A 15,692-nucleotide genomic window follows, 5' to 3' on the forward strand; every position below is an offset into this window, starting at 1 on the left:
GAGGGACATGACAAAAAGTTCAAGGTGTGACTTGGTTTACAAATTCCAAAGATCTCAATTCAATCGAGTGTCTGTGGGATGTGCTGGAAGATCAAGTCTGATCCATGGAGGCCCCATCTCGCAAATAACAAGATTTCAATGAGCTGCTGCTAATGTCTTGGTACCAGGGGCACCATCAGAGGTCTTGTGGAGTTCATGCCTCAATGGGTTAGAGCTGTTTTGGCGGCATGAGGAAGACCTACACAAAATTAGCCAGGTGGTTTTAACCCGTTAGTGACTGGCCCATAGTCTTTTTACGTCGGTCACTAACGGGCCTTATTCCTTTGCCATAGACTAAGTCGCGGCATCGGAATAAGTAAACAGAGCAGGGAGCTGTCAAATCTCCCTGCTCTCAGCTGCCAGAGGTAGCTGAGGGCTGGGAGCGTCCCTGCTCTGCCGTGTGAGATCGATATTAGTATCGATCTCACCCGTTTAACCCCTCAGCTGCGGTGCTCAATAGCGAGCACCGCATCTGAGTGGTTTTGGAGAGAGGGAGAGAGCTCCCTCTCATCCCACCGACACCCGGCGATAAGATCGCCGAGTGCCTGTGTCTCCCATGGCAGCCGGGGGCCTAATAAAGGCCCCCAGGTCTGCCTGTTGCGACTGCCTGCTAGATCATGCCGCAGGCATGACCTAGCAGATGCCTGTCCGTTTTAAACGGACAGGCATAATACACTGCAATACAAAAGTATTGCAGTGTATTATAATAGCGATCGGAGGATCGCATAGTGAAGTCCCCTAGTGGGACTAGTAAAAAAGTAAAAAAAAAGTTTAATAAAGTTAATAAAAAAAGAAGTGAAAAAAAAATGAAAAACACACTTTTTCCCCTTACAAACTGCTTTACTATTTAAAAACCAAAATAAAGTTAAAAAGTTACACATATTTGGTATTGCCGCATCTGTAACGACCCCGACTATAAAGCTATTACATTACTTAACACGCACGGTGAACGCCGTAAAAAAATTAAATAAAAACGATGAAAAAATTGCTTTTTCTGTGAATCCTGACTTTAAAAAAATGTGATTAAAAAGTGATCAAAAAGTCGCATCTACTCCAAAATGGTACCAATAAAAACTACAAGTCTTCCCGCAAAAAAAAAGCCCTCATACAACTGCATCAGCGAAAAAATAAAAAACTTATGGCTCTTTAAATATGGAGACACAAAAACAAATAATTTTGAAAAAAAGGGTTTTTACTGTGTAAAAGTAGTAAAACATACAAAAACGATACAAATTTGGTATCGTTGTAATCGTAACAACCCGCTGAATAAAGTTATTGTTTTATTTATACCACACGGTAAACGGCATAGATTTAGGATGCAAAAAAGGGTGGCGAAATTTCAGATTTTTTTCTATCAAAAAAAAGTTAATAAAAGTTAATCAATAAATAATACGTACCTCAAAATGGTGCTATTAAAAAATACAACTTGTCCCGCAAAAAACAAGACCTTATACAGCTATGTCGACGCAAAAATAAAAGAGTTATAGCTCTTGGAATGCGACGATGCAAAAACGTAAAAAATAGCCTGGTCATTAAGGTTTAAAATAGGCTGGTCATTAAGGGGTTAATGTTATGGCTGAACGGTGTGTATATATATATTAGATTATGTTAATGATTGAAGGGGTTGCCCAGTCTTATACAGGTCCTTCTCAATAAATTAGAATATCATCAAGAAGTTAATTTATTTCATTAATTCAATTTCAAAAGGGAAACTCATATATTATATAGATTCTGTACATACAGAGTGATCTATTTCCAGCATTTTTTCTTTTAATGTTGATGATTATGGCTAACAGTTAATGAAAACCCAAAATTTAGTGTCTCAGAAAATTAGAATATCATATAAGCCCAATTTCCAAAATTATTTTTAATACCAAAATGTTGACCTACTGGAAAGTATGTACAGTATATGCACTCAATACAAGGTCGGGGCTCCTTTTGCATGAATTACTGCATCAATGCGGCGTGGCATGGAGGCGATCAGCCTGTGGCACTGCTGAGGTGTTATGGAAGCCCAGGTTGCTTTGATAGCGGCCTTCAGCTCGTCTGCATTGTTGGGTCTGGTGTCTCATCTTCCTCTTGACAATACCCCATAGATTATCCTAGGGGTTTAGGTCAGGTGAGTTTGCTGGCCAATCAAGCGCAGTGACACTGTGATTATTAAACCAGGTATTGGTACTTTTGGCAGTGTGGGCAGGTGCCAAGTCCTGCTGGAAAATGAAATCCGCATCTCCATAAAGCTGGTCAGCTGAGGGAAGCATGAAGTGATCTAGAATTTCCTGGTAGACGGCTGCGTTGACTCTGGACCTGATATAACACAGTGGACCAACATCAGCAGATGACACGTCCCCCCCCCCCCCCCAAACCATCACCGACTGGAAACTTTACACTGGACTGCAAGGAACTTGGATTGATGCCTCTCCACTCTTCCTCCAGACTGTGGGACCTTGATTTCCAAATGAAATGCAAAATTTACTTTCATCTGAAAACAGGACTTTGGACCAATGAGCAACAGACCTGTCCTTTTTCTCCTTAGCCCAGGTAAGACGCTTCTGACGTTGCCTCAAGGAATGCTACAGCTGTAGCCCATGTCCTGGATACGTCTGTGCTGTGTGTGGTGTCTCTTGAAGCACTGACTCCAGCCGCAGTCCACTCCTTGTGAATTTCCCCCAGTTTCTTGAATGGCCTTTTCCTGACAATCCTTTCAAGGCTGCGGTTATCCCTGCTGCTTGTGCACCTTTTTTTACCACACTTTTTCCTTCCTCTCAACTTTTCCATTAATATACTTGGGTATAGCACTCGCTTCTTTATCATTGTCCTTTTGTGGCTTACCCTCCTTGTGAGGGGTGTCAATGACTGTCTTCTGGACAACTGTCAAGTCAGCAATCTTCCCCATGATTATCTAGCCTACTGAACTGTTGGACTGTTGCAGGCGTTTTGTGTTGATTCGCTGATTAGAATGTGACACCATTAGTCTACAATCTTCAACTTTTACCCAATATTCCAATTTTCTGAGAGACAAAATTTTAGGTTTTCATTAACTTTTAGCGATAATCTTCAACATTAAAAGAAAAAAATGCTGGAAATAGATAACTCTGTGTGTAATGAATCTATATATATATATATTATTTTAGGGTAGTAACACACACGCCGTGTCCTGGGTGGATACGCTGCATCAATCTTCGCAGCGTATCTGCCCTGAACACCGCAGGGAATGCCGCCCGATAAATCGCACCATTGTGGTGCGCTTTTCGGCTGAATTTCCACTGCATAAAGTAGCCCCGGAAAATTAAAAAAAAAATGTTCATAGTTACCCCCTCCCTCTTCTCTGCTTGCAAACTAGCCTCCTGGGATGATGTTGCAGGCTATGTGACCGCTGCAGCCTGTTATTGGCTGCAGCGGTCACATGGGATGAAACGTCATCCCAGGAGGCCGGACTGGAGAAGAAGCAGGGAACTCTGGGTAATAACGTTATTGATTTTTTTCGTACTTGCGATTTTTGCTGCTGTGATTCCGCCGCAAATGTCACAACACACACCCCAACATGCGTTTGAGCATGGGAAAACACGCAACAGAAGAGCTGCGATTACGCAGCATTAATTCACATACTGTGGTTGAAGAAACCGCACCGTAGGTCAATTTATTTGCCTTTTCTTGTCTGCATTTTTCCGCAGTGTGATGAAGAGATTTGTTGAAATCTCACCCATACTGCTGCTACTGTAATACACTGCGGGTTTTCCGCAATGAATCCATTCCGCAGTGTTTATGCTATGTGTGTTCGTACCCTTATAGTCTATAAACACCTTTGTGTAACATCCACTGGGGATGTGGAACCACTGGGCTACTCCGCCATAACAGAGTAGCTGCTGGCCAGACAGGAATCGGACAGTCACTGGTAGATAGTACCTCGATGGCAGGCTGGTGCCATCATGTAAAAATTACCATCATGTAACTCTGCTACCTGTCAATTGAAAAGTCATCAACCACAGGGTCTCCCTCTTGACTTTCATTGTTCTCAGCCTTTTGGTTTGTCCTGCAGCTGCTGCCGTGATGAGCAAATGTTATGCCCAAGATAGGAAAAGTAACATAAAGACGATATAACCTGATCCATAATATTGGTGATATCCATAGTGGTTTTTTTTTGTAAGTCTAGAGATCCACAGTGAGAATATGATCTTGTTATTTGAAGAAGGATCTGGCTGTGATTTGATGGGTTTATGCGGGATATTGGGAGTGGTTAGGGGGCGTGGCTTAAAATGTCCCTCTTTTCCGAATTCAAAAGTTGGGAGGTATGCTTCCTGTATATATGTCAACACCCCAGATCTCATCAAGGACTTTGAACGAATGTTCCCAAGCAAGCAAAAAAAGAGGGGGCGTAAAGGCTGCCACGCCGTTGCCCACTGCTTCCATGGCCTCTGCTCCGTTTCCTGCACCCTCCATTCCTTCATGCTTGTCCTGAGCTCCACTCACCCGATCCAGATGCTCTGCAGGCTCTGGGCGTCGTCAGGTAACTGCATCTCTCACCTCCCTCCACGGCCATCATCCACTATGTGCGGCTGCAGCCACTAGAGGGCGCACGTGCTGATTCTTCCCTTTTTAAAGGGCCAATGTGTGTCAAAATCCTAAGACTTCCTATTTAAGGACCCGCCTCCCTCAGATCTTTGTCACCATTTTATCAATTCACTATCTCCTAACTAATATAAAAGGTGCTTTGCTGCTGGTAACTACAGTGTGATTTGTTTTAAAAAAAAAATATTATTTGCAAAGATGTTTGCACTTTGTCAATCTGACCGGCATCCATAGCGGAATAGAGAAATGTTGCATGCAGCTGATGCCGCCAGACACAAAACTGACCCTATATGAAACTGAAATTGCTCAATGGTGTGGACTTAGCCATAGCAGCACATATTTTAACATGTTTTTACATGAAATTTTCTGTTTTATTTACAGGTCTTCTCATAGCAATCTACAGTTGAAAGGTCGTGATCTTTTAACGCTAAAAAACTACAATGTTGAAGAAATTAAGTATCTTCTGTGGATGTCAGCAGATTTAAAGCACAGAATAAAACAAAAAGGAGAGGTGAGAAGTGAATTCTGAATGTGTTACATTAGCCTCTGTTCACATCACATTTTACTGTATGTACTCTGTTGAACAGAATCCGAAAATAAAAAATATATATTTGAAAAGGGGTACAAACCAATGCACATCTATTTCAATCAGTCTGTATATGACTCAATTGTGCAAAAAGAGTCTGGATGGGTTTCAGTTTGCATTCTGAGCTTTAGGCCCCGTGCACACGACCATATAAATCGTCCACAATTACAGACCCATTCACTTCTATTGACCGTGGACACTTTCCCGTATATTTGTGGGAAGGTGTCCGGGCCGTAGAAGTGTACCGCAAATTATGGAACATGTCCTTTTGATTTTTACGGGCCGTGCTCCCATACTTTGTACGGGCGTGTGCATGGGGCCTTAATGTCCATTAAAAAAATGGATTCTAGATGTTCCATTTTTATAGTTAGAGACAATTACATACTGCAGTGTCTCCCAACCTCATAACCATGAGGGAACCCATGAACTCCTACTCCCATTCCTACCTCAAAGACGTTTAGTATATAGGGACCTTATGCATATATAGGACCATCTGCACAAATTGTAGTGTAGGAATATCAATAAAACAACCGACACATAATTCTTTTAAATGTAGAGTTGACCCGGGGGGCGGCCACAGCTTTATTTATTTTTAATAAATAATTAAAATAACTTTTATTATTAAAATAACTTTTATTAACAAAATCAATGACCTAAAAGAAGAGGTCAACAAAACCTGCATGCCAGCCTATTCCTAAGGGCATGTAGGACATAATCTACCACCCGCCAGCAGTGACAGAAAAATACAGATACACACAGAAAGCAATAAAATATACGAAACAAATGCACTAGAAAAGCAAATAAAAGAACTGACTTTGAACACTGAAAAGTCAGAATAAACTTAGTCTCTTATTTTTTTTTAAAATGTTTTAATAGTGTGAACGCATTTACAAATGCGAACACTCAGTACAGTTTTTTGTTTCTTTTGTTTTTTTTTAGAAACTTCCACTTATACAAAATATATAGTTATCTTCCTTCGTTTTGTTTTTTTTATATAACGCCTGTGTGCCTTCAACAAGTAAATCATTCTACAATTCTATATTCTGCCTGAGTTCTGTTTTGCCGAGCACCTTTGAGCAAATCTAAATCAGTTTGCTAACTATACTGTAAAGTGACAGGTCGTGCTACTCTATTCTGGCGAACCCCTGACCAGACTCGAAGGAACCCCAGGGTTCTACTGAATCCAGTTGGGAAACACTGACATACTAATTGAAATAGACGGTCATTTATTTTTAACTGTTTGTATCCTTATCTGCTTTCTTTAGGAACTGGATGGAGTAGAAACACAAAAGCGGATAAATCATAATACATTCCAAATACCTGGATGTAATAAAAGAAATCAAATGACTCATTGACATGTGTGCCCACTTATGAAATGGAAAATTATATTAATGACTAGGACTACATTTTGTTTGTTATGTAGATAATGACTCCAAATACCATAAGGTCACATTCACGTGACGTATTTGTGGAATATTTTTGGTGCAAATGCTGCACTGAAAATCTGCAACAAAGTACAGCATAAGGCTGGGTTCACACAACCTATTTTCAGACGTAAACGAGGCGTATTATGCCTCGTTTTACGTCTGAAAATAAGGCTACAATACGTCGGCAAACATCTGCCCATTCATTTGAATGGGTTTGCCGACATACTGTGCAGACGACCTGTCATTTACACGTCATCGTTTGACAGCTGTCAAACGACTACGCGTAAAAATACAGCCTCGTCAAAAGAAGTGCAGGGCACTTCTTTCAGACGTAATTTGAGCCGTTCTTCATTGAACTCAATGAAGCACAGCTCAAAATTTACGGCTGTCAGAGAAGCCTCGCAAAATGCGAGGAGGAGCATTTACGTCTGAAACGAGGCAGCTGTTTTCTCCTGGAAACAGTCTGTCTTTTCAGACGTAAAAGCCTGCTATCGTGTGCACATACCCTAAGGTACATAACCCCATTTATGTGTTTTCATATGCTGCAAATTATATCCCTTTATGTGCAGGATTTGTTCTGGATTTTTTCCACAAATTTCCCCCTTTGCAAATCTGCAGTGAAATCCGCATGTAACCAAGACCATGTTTGGGCGGGTTCACACATAGCGGAATTTCACTTAAATTCCGCTGCGGACACTCCGCAGCGTTAATCCGCAGCGGAGCCGTTTCTCCATTGACTTTCACTTTAATTTAGCAGTGTTCGTTTACACGATGCGTACAATTCCGCTGCGGAGCATAGGCTGCGGAGCGGAATTTGGTGTCCGCAGCATGCTCTGTCTGTTGCGGAGCAGTGGCGGACTGGTTGCGGACTCATGGCGGAATTTCTCCATTGACTTCAATGGAGAGTCAAAATTCCGCAATGAAGTCCGCAGATCTTATGTGTGCTGCGGAGCGTATTGTTTTTACTACCATGACATTTCTTCATTCTGGCTGGACCTATGTATTTCTAGGTCTACAGCCAGACTGAGGAAGTCAATGGGGCTCCCGTAATGACGGGAGCGTTGCTAGGAGACGTCTGTAAATAGTCACTGTCCAGGGTGCTGAAAGAGTTACGCGATCGGCAGTAACTGTTTCTGCACCCGGGACAGTGACTACCGATCTCAATATACATGTATCTGTAAAAAAAAATATAAGTTCATACTTACCGAGAACTCCCTGCGTCTGTCTCCAGTCCGGCCTCCCAGGATGACGTTTCAGTGTAAGTGACGGCTGCAGCCAATCACAGGCCAAGCACAGGCTGCAGCGGTCACATGGACTGGAGCGTCATCCAGGGAGGTCGGGCCGGATGCCGAAAGAGGGACGCGTCACCAAGACAACGGGCGGTAAGTATGAATTTCTTTGACTTTCACTAGGGAAAGTGCTGTCCCTTCTCTCTATCCTGCACTGAATAGGGAGAAGAGAAGCACTTTTCCTGCAGTCCGCAGCGGCCAGTCCGCATCAATTTTCTGCACATTTTGTGCAGATCCGCTGCAGAATCTGCAACGCAGATTCTGTGCGGCATTGATGCGGACAGTTGCGGAGGAATTCCGCCATGTGTGGTCATGCCCTTTCAGTCCAACTGTATGGTAAAGGTTTGGGACAGATTCTGCAGTGTCTGATGTCTGTATTTCACTCTATGTTAGTTTCTCTGTACGCCAGGTGCACTTTCTCTTTGGTCTGGTCACTGCAGGCTAGCTCAGGGCTCTGGGTTTTCCCAAGGTACTCACATGTACTGTGATCTCTACTGAGGCCTTGCAGCAGGGGCGTAGCTAGGGGGGGGGGCATGTGCCCCGGGCACAACTTAGAAGGGGGCGCCAGCACCACGCCCTCCTGCACTATAATTGTACCTGTGTCTATGCTACACAGGTACAATTAGAAGCAATGAATAGCCAGGTACGTTCCGTGCCCAGCCATTCAGCGCCTTTCTTTGAGTGAAGCGGCACGATACTTTGCGCCACTTGCGTCGTTGAAAGGCGCTGATTGACAGGGAAGCGTTCAACCCCAGGAGACCTGCGCAGCAGAGAGCAGGACTCCATTGCTGCCGGACGGCGTGGGAACGGGATTAAGGTGAGTTGGAATAGTTTGTTATTTTATCGTAATAAAAAGTGTGTGGCATTATCTACGGGGTGGCTTTATCTACAGGAGGGGCTTTATCTATGGGGCGGCTTTATCTACTGGGGGGGTTTATCTACCGGGGGTTTTATCTACCAGGCTGACTTTTACTATGGGGGGCTCTATATACAGGGGGGCTATATCTACAGGGGGGCTATATACAGGGGTGGGCTATCTGTAGAGCACTATAGGGGGAGCTATATGTGGAACACTATATACAAGGGTGGGCTATATGGGGGCACTATCTAGAGGGGGCTCTATGACAGGCACTATCTTCAGGGGGCACAGTGTGTGTGTGTGGGATACGGTGTATGGTGCTATTATAATTAGAAGTGCAGTGTATGGCGCTATTATATTTAGGGGCGTAGTGTGTGGTATAATGATAACTTTATATTTATTTATAGGTGTAGAAATGTTGGAAAAGTGAGAAGCTGAAGACATCTGAGTGGCAAACTGCAGAAATGGACTGTGACTGGGAGAAGTCATCATAGAGGTCTGGATCGGATGGAGAAAAATAACTAGAATCTGAGACGTCACCGGTGAGTCACTTAATGTAAATGTTTATTCTGCCTCTAATCAGTAATGTAGTCACTGTATGATCTGCAGCGAGATGATGGGTGGTATGATTATGATATGATTTATTTTTTGTGAAACAGCAACTCCCAGCATAGCTTTACCATTGTTCGGACCATGCTGGGAGCTGGAAAAATTTAGTGCAAACCTATACGTCAGGGGATGCACTAAATTGAACTGTATTTGTGCTGGTGCTGTATATATGTACTGAGCTTAGTTCTGGGGCTGTATTTATGTACTGAGCACTATTCTGGTTTTGTGTATAGAACTATATTTCTTGTAAAATGTACAAATGTATTTATGCTCGAGTTACATAAAAAGAAATGTGGAAAAGAAACGATATGTCGATTGGTAGAGAAAACAAACATGACGAGAGGGAAGGAGATGTCGGGAAAGAGGTGGGGGGGGCGCCAAACTGAATCTTTGCCCCGGGTGCTGGAGAACCTAGCTACGCCTCTGCCTTCCATATCAAGCTGTCTCTCCCTCTGTGATGCAGCTTCTGTGGCAGGCCAGTTCTCTCCCTGCAAAGCAGCTCCTGTAACAAGCTGTCTCCCTCTCTGCAAAGCAGCCCTGCACATCCACATTCTGTCCAAGCGAAATATCGGTCCCTGGAAACAGCCTCTCCAGTTACAGTGCCTTCTATAGTAGGTTACAAATAAGCAATTATTTGTCTCTCTCTTAGGCCGTGTTCACACATAGCGTAAATACTTCGGATTTTCCATACATTTTGTAGCGGAAAATCTGCAGCATAGTACAGTAGCAGCAAAGTGGATGGGATTTGAACAAATTTCATCCATACACTGCGTAAACGCTGAGTGGAAAAAAACGCTCAGAAATTGACCTGCGGTGTGGCTTTTTTAGTCCGCAGCATGTCAATTGTATTTGCGTAAACGCTGATTATTAGTTGTGGGTTTTCCCCATTCAATTCAATTGGGAGGTAAAACCCGCAACAAATAGCAACTCAGAAAAATTAAAAATAATAATCTTATACTTACCCAGAATTCCGTGTTTCTTCGTACAGGCCGGCTGCATGGGATGACGTTTTATCCCATGTGACTGCTGTTTTTCGGAATTCCCTGGGGTGACCAGGGCAGTTACGCAGCATATCCACCCTGTGTGAACAGTGCCACTGTGGTGTACAGAGCCATAAAATAAATGCCAAATTTGGGTGAAGCTTTTGACATAGCAGACGATGCAATTGCTATGGACCCCAACAGCACATAAAATAAGTCTAAGGCCTCATTTACACGAACGTGATATACGTCCGTGAGACTCGCGTGCTTTTCACGCGGGTCGCACGGACCTATACAAGTCTATGGGGGCATGCAGACAGTCCGTGAGTTTTGCTCAGCGTGAGTGCGCTGAAAAAAACTCACGACATGTTCTAAAAATCTGCGTTTTTCGCGCATCACGCACCCATTGAAGTCAATGGGTGCGTGAAAACCACGAAGGTCGCACGGAAGCACTTCCGTGCGAACTGCGTGATTCGCGCAAGAGCTGTCAAACTGAATGTAAACAGAAAAGCACCACGTGCTTTTCTGTTTACAAACATCCGAACGGAGTGTCTTAGAGATGACCGAACCGAACTTCACCGAGTTCGGCCGAACTCGTTTTGACCGAACCCGGCAGGAGACAGTCACTGTCCAGGGTGCTGAAAGAGTTAAACTGTTTCAGCACCCTAGACAGTGACTTCCGATCCCAATATACGTGAACGTGTAAAAAAAAAAAAAGTTCTGACTTACCGATAACTCCCGGCTTCTTCCTCCAGTCTGACCTCCCGGGATGACAATTCAGTCCAAGTGACAGCTGCAGCCAATCATAAGCCAAGCACAGGCTGCAGCGGTCACATGGACTGCCGCGTCATCCAGGGAGGTGGGGCCAGATGTCAAGAGAGGCACGTCACCAAGGACGCGTCACCAAGGCAACGGCCGGGAAGTTCTCGGTAAGTACGAACCTCTTTTTTTTTAAACAGGTTACTCGATATGGTGATCGGAATTCACTGTCGAGGGTGCTGAAAGAGTTACTGCCGATCAGTTAACTCTTTCAGCACCCTGGACAGTGACTGACGTAGACTAGGCTCATCTCTATGATGGCGGCTGCGCGAAAATCACGCAGCCGTGCATCATACACTGATGACACACGGAGCTGTCAAGTGCCTTTTGCGCACGCAAAACGCTGCGTTTTTTTGCCTGCGCAAAACGCACACGCTCGTGTAAATGTTGCCTAAGACCCATTTCAGATTTGCAGTTTATTTACATGTATTGTCTCATGATTACACTGCTCCAGTACATGGTAGAGAGTATCTTAAGTTTAGCCTTTTGCAATAGAGCCCTCATTACCAGTTACACCTCTAAACTGTCAATCGTTTTCCAGTCTCAGTTTCCAATTATTTCACTGGTAAATAATTTTTACCCACATGTCACTGTATTATCCAGGATTTATCCATCTGTTTGGGGCATTTCGGAGACCTGAAGAGCACTCAGGGTCATTAGCCCGGCGCAATACATAGGACAATCATATAACGTCATCCAAGAGACAACATCAGCATGCAATGTGAAATTCGAAGGTGCTGACATAGTCACCACCATCATGCTCGGATGTCGATGAGATAAGCAAGTGACAAGTCACCTGCAACCGAGCCGGTGTTTTGATTGGTATTGACTTTAACCAGTTCAGGACCGAGCTATTTTGCGCCTTCAGGACCAGACACCGTTTAGCCATTTTTAGCACGTGTTAGTTAAATGGCTATAACGTTTTTATTTGTTGGGCTAACGACGTGATTTTTGCGAAGTTTTTTCCGTAGACAATGCAGGTTTCATTTTTTATCGTTTTTATACACACCTTTTTTGCTATTTTAGAATTTTTATTCATAAAGTTTGAAAATAATAGTAAAAAAATAAGCTTTTTTACGTTTCAGCTATTTTTTTGGGGTAATAACATAGTTTTACCCTAAAATAGACCTTTTATTTGTGATCGTAATTGTCTACCGTAAATTTTAATATATTACATGTCTATATTAGGGTAATTGGGTCAGCGCTAGCGTTACAACAATGATTGGCGGGGGGAACGTTTTTTTTTGGGGTGGGTATTTTATGTGTATTTATTATTTCATTTTTTTTTGCACTTTACTTTATTATTTTTTTATTACTATGCTCTGTCCCCCAAAGGTCAAAAAAGACCTTTGGGGAACTTTATATATATTTTTTCTTTCTTTTACACCATCTTTTCCACTGGAACTGGAACTGCACAGCAGCCCCAGTTACAGCGGAAATCAGCCCTCATAGTGACTATTGTCACTAATAAGGCTGTGCTGGGTCTAGTAAGACCCAGCAGCAGTCTGTCAGTAACGGCACCCGGCGATCATGTGACCTGTCACATGATCACCGGGAGGAATAGAGACAGCGCCGCTGCTGCTGCCTCTATTCCTATACACAGCGTTCATTGAACGCTGTGTAAGAAGAAATCGGAGAAGACAGAAGCAGTGAAAGCTGCTTTTATCCTCTCCTCAGGGTCCCCGGCAGTCACTGACAGCCGGAGACCCGACATTCAGCTGCCCGATCGCGCGGGCAGCAAGTTAAAACCCGAGCCGTAAAAAGTCTATGGCTCGGGTTTTAAGGACCCTGACCGCAGGCCGTAAATATACAGCCAGCGGTCGGGAACCAGTTAATCTCAAATGTAAATTCCGAGCACTACGGCTGTTATATGTTGTGCATCTTCCACTGTGGAGATTGTAACTTTGATGTGGATTTTTATAGCAATGTTAGACCTTATTCACATGAGCGTGTCTGATATGTGTCCGCAAAAAACGGAATGTTTTTGATCCATATGAATGTCTGTGTTGCGTCCGTGTGTCATTTATTTGTCTCGTCTGTTTTTCTTCTCTTCAAGCACATCCTGGTCTCACTTTTCTTTTTTTTCTGCATTTCTTTAGCAACTAATCTGTGAAAAACAGACAGCACATGGTCCGTATGCTGTCCATTTTTTTCATGCACTTATAGATTTTAATGGGGTGTCTGGTCCGCAAAAACGGACCAGAATAGGACATGCTGTGAGTTTCTCACTATGGACACCCACTCCGTGAAAAAACATGGATGGGTGAATAGCCCCTGTTGAATTGCAATGGTTAGCCTGCTGTAGGGCTGCGCGATTGCGGCCTAAATAAAAATTCCGATTAATAAACCACTGTTTAGGCCACACCCCTTTTTGCATGCCACGCCCCTATTTACATATTACGCCATTGAATCAATATTTATCCCCTGAGCTTGCTGTATACTACTGTATATAATACCCCAACACAGTATATTGCCCCCATAGTGCTCCCCACACAGTATAATGCCCCCCATAGATGCCTTCCATTCAGTATAATGCCCCCAAAGTTGCCCCTACACTGCCCCAATAGTGCCTAATAAAAATAATAATATACATACTCACCTAACCTCGTTCCAACGATGAGTGGAGGAGATCTCTCTGCTCCTCCAGGCTGTGTGGCTCGGCGCAGACAGGAGCGATGACGTCACTGCCTCGCGACCAGCGATATATAGTAAATAGAACAGGGACCTTACGACCCCCTGCTCTACAATTGCATTCAACTGTATCTGCTTCCTGAAAATGCAGTAACAGTTTAAATCGGGAATTTTTTTAAATCTTTTTTAAATAACGACATGCACAAAATGACGATGGTTAATTGTGCTGAATTTCGGTTTAGATTATTTTCGCTTAATTACCCAGCCCTAGCGTGCTGTATCTTTGTGTGAATAAGGCTTTAGGGATTGTCTGCTGCTGTTCTCTTTGGTACCTCGATATGGTCAGTAATGTAAATATTACTACACATATATATAGAACTATGGTGACTATGATAACAAGTGACATGTCTGTAAATTGAGGTTTCAGTGGTTAATTGTCCTTGTCCTCGGCTGCACAACATTTGTAGGTAGGGATAAATTATATATATTTTTACATTATTACCCCATGTATTATTTGTAAACATATTATAAAAGGAAATACATTGGTGCATTATGCTAAAACCATGCTATGCTCTGAGGTGCTTTTTCCATAACCAGTCGTTTTAAACTTTTGTAAAATGGTCAAATAACATTTATTGAACCAAGTCAATAGAAATGGAAAAAATGCATCTGTAATATGGATCCATATTTTATATTTGTACTACAGATCAGTGTTTGTGTCTGCAATATCGCCATCAGATATTTATTGGCCACATACTGTAGTGCCCCCATTATCGAGGAAGGGAGATTGTCAAGGGGCAAACACAAGGTGGCAGGGGTTCTGTGGGGGCCAGACATTAATTGTCAGGGGCTCTTTGGGAGGAGAGGGGATACAAGGTGGCAAGCAGGGGTTCTGTGTTGAAGAGAAAAAATTACCATAAAAATAGCCATAGCACTGAAGCTGTTGTCTGCACAGAAAAACCGCATACAGGTGGCAGGGCCCATTGAATCGGTGTCTCAGCGCTACATATACAGGTGGAAAAAAAAGAAAAAAACAAGTAATCTTGTGACCATCACAAAACATCCGCCCATGTAAGATATTGTTTGCAAGTTTCCCATAATGAAACTGCTAGCAAGTCACGGTAATGCTGCAATTTTTACTGCAAATCGTGGGTGACGCTGTGTCGCCATGAAGCCCTAGCATTAAGAACAAAACACTGACCAATACTGTTCCCTCCATGTAGTTCTGGGGGCACAGGCTCAGATATAGCATCTCTCCAGTGCAATGAGTCTAAAAACAATGGTTGCTAGACCTCTGTGAGATTGACTTTAGGCTCATGCACATGGCCATATTATGGCTTCGCGCATTAGCCATATATTTTTATCCAAGGACGAAATCGGATGCTGTCTGGGAAATTTTGCCCGAATTATGAACTGACCAAATTTTGCTCATAAAAGGTAATTGAAAAATGCTATAGCTACAAAGTAGAGCAGGAGGTTGTTTACCAATGATCTGATTCCTGTATTATAGAAGAGCCTGCTATCAAATATAGATAATATAAGGGCCATGCGAATTGTACATTCCCCACTCGAGCATGTTCACACAGACCATTATAAGAGGCAATGTCAAGAGATCATTTCTATAGCTCCAAAAAATAAAAAAAAACTAGGACCACTGTGTCCTACTTCACCAGATGCATCTGTATGACAGCACAGGTATGTTTATCTTGGTGTTCTCAGCATGTTTTATCTCATAATGCTTTTGTTTTATTTCTAGTATCTGCCATTACTGCAGGGAAAATCTCTTGCAATGATATTTGAGAAGAGAAGCACCAGAACTCGACTTTCCACTGAGACAGGTAATGAGATCTTTTTTAAAAGAAGCATAGCTTATAGCTACCCTAT

The 15,692-nt window shown here is 42.9% G+C and overlaps 1 protein-coding gene across 6 annotated transcripts in view; it reads left to right on the forward strand.

Annotated features, from left to right (window-relative positions):
• The window catches only part of OTC (ornithine transcarbamylase), a 93,808-nt gene that overhangs the window by 45,179 nt on the left and 32,937 nt on the right, over window positions 1-15,692 (forward strand). For 5 of the 6 annotated variants that reach the window (XM_075853956.1, XM_075853951.1, XM_075853953.1 and 2 more), the window contains exons 2-3: window positions 4,990-5,119; window positions 15,565-15,646. In XM_075853956.1, coding sequence (XP_075710071.1) covers window positions 5,078-5,119; window positions 15,565-15,646 — 124 coding nt within the window. In that variant the 5' untranslated portion in view covers window positions 4,990-5,077. Of the gene's footprint in view, window positions 1-2,561; window positions 2,581-4,989; window positions 5,120-15,564; window positions 15,647-15,692 lie in introns of those variants that run through there. The other variant, XM_075853955.1, reaches the window with a different exon arrangement.

This window comes from Rhinoderma darwinii, chromosome 2 (assembly GCF_050947455.1).
Source record: "Rhinoderma darwinii isolate aRhiDar2 chromosome 2, aRhiDar2.hap1, whole genome shotgun sequence".
NCBI lineage: Eukaryota > Metazoa > Chordata > Amphibia > Anura > Rhinodermatidae > Rhinoderma > Rhinoderma darwinii.